Source organism: Dipodomys ordii, unplaced genomic scaffold (assembly GCF_000151885.1).
Source record: "Dipodomys ordii isolate 6190 unplaced genomic scaffold, Dord_2.0 Scaffold117, whole genome shotgun sequence".
Taxonomy (NCBI): domain Eukaryota; kingdom Metazoa; phylum Chordata; class Mammalia; order Rodentia; family Heteromyidae; genus Dipodomys; species Dipodomys ordii.
The window spans coordinates 378,680-383,548 of record NW_012267333.1 but is presented as its reverse complement, the minus strand read 5'-3'; the positions used below and the strand labels follow the sequence as shown (position 1 = coordinate 383,548).

Genomic DNA, 4,869 nt, shown 5'->3' with positions numbered 1-4,869 from the left:
TAATCCTAGTTACTCAGGAGGCTGAGATCTGAGGAACACAGTTCAAAGCCAGCCCGGGCAAGAAAGTCTGTGAGACTCTTATCTCCAATAAACTACTAGAAAACCGGAAGTGGTGCTGTGGTTCAAGCGGTAGAGCTCTAGCCTTGAGTTGAGGAGCTGAGGGATAGTGCCCAGGCCCAGAGTTCAAGACCCTTGACCGACAAAAAACAAACAGCAACAAAAAACTAGGGGCCTTAATGCTGTCCCTAAGCTTTTCTGCTGAAGGCTAGCACTCTAGCCCTTTGAGCCACAGCTCCATTTCCAGTTTTCTGGTAGTTAACTAGAGATGAGTCTCAAGGACATTCCCAATGGGACTGGCTTCAAACCATGATGCTCAGATCTTAGCCTCCTGAGTAGCCATAATTAGGTTATAAGCCTAAGCTTTTTACAACTACACTATGTTTGTTTAATTTAAAATGAAAGATTTAAAAAAAGAGAGAAAGGCTCACGTTTATAATCCTAGATACTTGGCAGGAGCAGTTTATGATTGAAGCCAGGCCAGGTAGGAAATTCCTTGAGACACTTATCTTTAGCTACCCACCAAAAAGCTGGAAGTGGAGCTGTGGCTCAAGTGATGGAGCAAGAGCTTGAGGCCCTCAGTTGAAGCCCTGATACACACACACACACACACACACACGCACGCACGCACGCACGCACACACACGCACGCACGCGCATGTCAAAATGCAGGAGGCTATGGGGAGAAAAGCAAAAGGATGAATACTCATTTTTCCTCCTAGGTTGGACTTTTCACTGAAATTGGGCCCATGTCTTGCTTTATCTCCCGTCATGTAAGTTTGGGTGCACTGAGTGGGGCCGAAGACTGGAGACGTTCACTTCTGACCATTTCATGTAGCAAAATGTAGTAAAATGCTGATTCCACCTCATGTTTCCTTTCAGTCCATCCCATCAGAGATGGAGTTTGATCCCAACTCCAACCCACCTTGTTACAAGACAACGGATGAGGTGAGTAGGCAGAAAGCATTCTGGAAGAGGAAGGAAGAAAAGCACTGGCCTGCAGATGTCTGAGAACACTGTTCTCCTCTCCTTAGGACATTGTGATTCAGCAGGATGATGAGATTCGCTTGAAAATTGTAGGAACCCGTGTGGACAAGAATGACATTGTGAGTCTCTTGCCTGCCTCCCTGCCTGAACCAGGCAGAGCTGAGAACTGTTGATTTCTCACCACTCACAGTTCCTGGGGGTTCTTTTAAGAGGGAAAAGGGCTGGGAGGGCCCGGGGCTGGTGGAGTGGTGGTGCTTCTGTGCTTTCTTTGGCCTTACTTCATTTTTATTTTCCCTCCTCCAGTTTGCTATTGGCTCCCTGATGGATGATTATTTGGGTAAGTGTCTGCCTCATCATGGGTGCCAAGGCTGGGCCTGGAAAGAGCGAGGATGGAGGACTTAATGTCCCAGTCAGTTCTCACTCTTTAGAAGTTCAGGGCATGTGGCTTTGGGGAGGAAAGTATCCATGGGCCACACCTGAGGGCTGGGTTTAGCTGATGTGCTTTCCCTGTTTTTCCAGGGCTTGTGAGCTGAGCATGCACTGCTATGACTTTTTTGGTCCTGACTGGGGAAGTGTGACCTGCATACTTGCTCCTTGGTCCAGAGGCTGATTCTGGCTGTTGGCAGGAAAACAAAGAAAGTTCCTTGACTCCAGGAGACATCTGGCACTTGCCGCTCACTATGTGTTCTAATTATTAAAGGTCCTTGTTTCTGAAGGAAATGTTACATTTTCTCTCTCTTTTTGGGGGGCATCTAGAAATAACAACTCTAAAAAATGCCCATAGGAGCTGGTACAAGCCAGTAGCTACTCAGGCTAAGATCCAGAGGATCATAGTTTAAAAAAATCAGTGAGATTCTCGCTTCAGAATGAAGAATGAACATCAGCACAGCGGCTTATACCTGTAATCTAGCTACACAGGAGGTAGAGATTGAGGATCAAGATTCAAAGCCAGCTAGGGTAGGAAATCCTGTAAGACTCTTATTTCTACTTAACTACCAAAAAGCCAGATGTGGAGCTGTGGCTCTTGTGTTGGAGCACTAGCCTTGAACAACCTCCCCCCCAAAACAAACCAACCCTTCAGGGACAGTACCTAGGCCCTGAGTTCAAGCACCAAGACCAGGACTACCTCCCCCCCACAAAAAAAAAGCCAGAAGTGGAGGAATAGCTGAGTTAGTGGAGTACCAACCATGAATGTAAAAAAAAAGGAAGAGCATGAGGGCCTGAGTTCAAGCCCCAGGACCAGGGTAATGTATTTACGCTGGCTTACATATATGTATTTATGCTGGTCCTGGGGCTTAAACTCAGAGCCTGGGTGTTGTCTTTGAGCTCTTTTGCTCAAGGCTGGTTAGTGCTCTACCACTTTGAGCCACAACACCACTTCCAGTTTTCTGGTGATTAATCAGAGATAAGAGTCTCTTAAGAGGGGCTGGGAAGGTGGCTCAGTGGTAGAGCACTTGCCTTGCATGCATGAGGCCCTGGGTTTGATTCCCCAGCACCACATAAGCAAAAAGGAAAAGAGCCAGAAGTGGTGCTGTGGCTCAAGTGGTAGAGCGCTAGCCTTGAGCTGAAGAGCTGAGGGACAGTGCCCAGGCCCAGAGTTCAGGCCCATGACCAGACCCCCCCCCCCAAAAAAAAAAAAGAGTCTCTTGAGGACTTTTCTGCCGGGGCTGGCTTTGAACTTGGATCCTCAGATCTCAGCCTCCTGAGTAGCTAGGATTGTAGTGTGAGCTACCAGTACTTCCACTGCTGCAATGGAATTTTACTGGAAATGTTTAGGTTGTAGATACTATCTCATTGTAGAATGAGTTGTTTACACAGGCTGTAGGGTTCTCCTAGGCTCCCTAAATACCATGTCTCATTGGGAGTAAATTCTTCCCCAAATGAACCAATTACTCATATATAAACAATAGTGGGAGGGGGGACACCTGGAAGGAACACCAAGTCTGGAGAGAAGACTGGGCAGAGTGATAGTTGAGGGAACTGAGCATCTGAGTGCTGCTGAGGATGCAGATGTTGGGATCTAGGGTGTGGCACTAAGGCTAGCACCATGCTGTGTAGTAGAATTTTAGGCTGACATCCTCACAAGACACCACACACACACTTCTCCCTTTTTCCTCCTCCTCTTCCTTCACTTCCTTCTAAAAAGAAAAATCTGGCTCTAAAGTCATTCTAAAGGCATGCCATCTTGTGTCATGTGAGTCTCAGTTTTTTTTTTTTTTCCTGTGGGGCTTGAACAACGGGCCTGGGCGCCGTCCCTCAGCAATTCAGCTCAAGGCGAGTGTTCTATCACTTGAGCCACAGTGACACTTCCAGCTTTTTCTGCTTATGTAGTGCTGAGGAATCGAACCCAGGGCCTCATGCATGCAAGGCAAACACTCTACCACTGAGCCACCTTCCCAGCCCAAGTCTCATTTCTGCCTCCACAAAAATTGTAGGCAAAAGCTGGGCACCAGTGGCTCACATCTGTAATCATAGCTACTTAGAAAGCTGAGATCTGAGTATCATGGTTCAAAGCTAGCCCAGGCAGGAAAGTCTGTGAGACTGTTAACTCCAATAAACTACTCAGAAAAAGTCAGAAGTAGTGCTGTGGCTCAAGTGGTAGAGCACTAGCCTTGAGCACAAAGAGGCTCAGTGACAGTGCCCCAGTAGGCCCTGAGTTTAAGTCCCAGGGCAAGCCCCCCCAAAAAACATTTGTAGGCAAATAAGTGCCATACTTATTTAAAGACTGGATACAGCTTCCATGTATCCCAATGGCCCTTGGGTCTTCATTCATCCTCTCCTGCGTCAAAGCTTGCAAATGGCTCTCCAAACCAGTAAACATCAGCAAGGTGATTGGTCCACACCCCAGGTATTGCTGAATTGTGAACACAGTCAGAGAAGGGCATCCTCTCTCCTTCCTTTCAAGCACAGGTGGATGGACACTGTAGTGTCCCAAAGCATCAAACCACTTCAAATGTCAATATGGTGGAAAAAAACTCAGCAGGGTCTTTGCCTCAGGTGAGTTGTCATGGCAACCCTAGATACCTCCATCTGCTGTCATAGTTCAGTCCCAGATGATTCTCTTTAAACAAGCTGAAGCATCTGGCCCTGAGAGGAAGTGGGGAAGATATATACAGGCATTCTTCCCTACAGAAAACTCCCTTCTTGAATTGAAATGAAAAGGGTGAGGTGTGTAGCTCCATGGTAGAATGTTTGCCTAGCATGTCCAAGGCCCTGGGTTGTTTGGTCCCCAGCACTGTGATTAAGTAAATAATAATAAATAATAACTCTGGCCAGGCACTGATGGTTCATGCCTGCAGTCCTTTCTCAGGAGTCTGAGATCTAAGGATCATGGTTTGAAACCAGTCTAGATAGGAAAGGGTCCCCCCCCTCAACCCCCCAATCCTGGGCCTTGAACTCAGGGTCTGGGTGCTGTCCCTGAGCTCCTTTCTGCTCAATGCTAGTGCTCTACCATTTGAGCCACAGCGCCACTTCCAGCTTTTTCTGAGTAGTTTATTGGAGATAAGTGTCTCAGGGGACTGGGAATGTGGCTTAATGGTACAATGCTTGTCTGGCATGCATAAAGCCCTAGATTCGATTCTTCAGTACCACATAAACAGAAAAGACTAGAAGTGTCGCTTTGGCTCAAGTGGTAGAGTGCTAACCTTGAGCAAAAGAAGCTCAAGAACAGTGTCCGGGCTCTAAAAAAAAAAAAAAAAAAAAATCTCAAGGACTTTCCTTGCCCAGGTTGGCATTGAACTACGATCCTCAGAGCTCATACTCCTGAGGAGCTAGGATTATAGACATGGGCGACCAGTGCCCAGCTAGGAAAGTTTTTTTTTTTTTT

General features: G+C 47.0%; 1 protein-coding gene across 1 annotated transcript in view; it reads left to right on the top strand.

The window, feature by feature from the left end:
• Positions 1 to 1,763, top strand: part of Polr2g (polymerase (RNA) II (DNA directed) polypeptide G) — a 4,378-nt gene extending 2,615 nt beyond the window's left edge. The window contains exons 4-8 of the mRNA XM_013028974.1: positions 779 to 829; positions 939 to 1,004; positions 1,091 to 1,162; positions 1,347 to 1,380; positions 1,563 to 1,763. Of these exons, the coding sequence (XP_012884428.1) occupies positions 779 to 829; positions 939 to 1,004; positions 1,091 to 1,162; positions 1,347 to 1,380; positions 1,563 to 1,576 (237 nt within the window). The 3' untranslated portion in view covers positions 1,577 to 1,763. The remainder of the gene's footprint in view (positions 1 to 778; positions 830 to 938; positions 1,005 to 1,090; positions 1,163 to 1,346; positions 1,381 to 1,562) is intronic.
• The last annotated feature ends 3,106 nt before the right edge of the window (positions 1,764 to 4,869 follow it).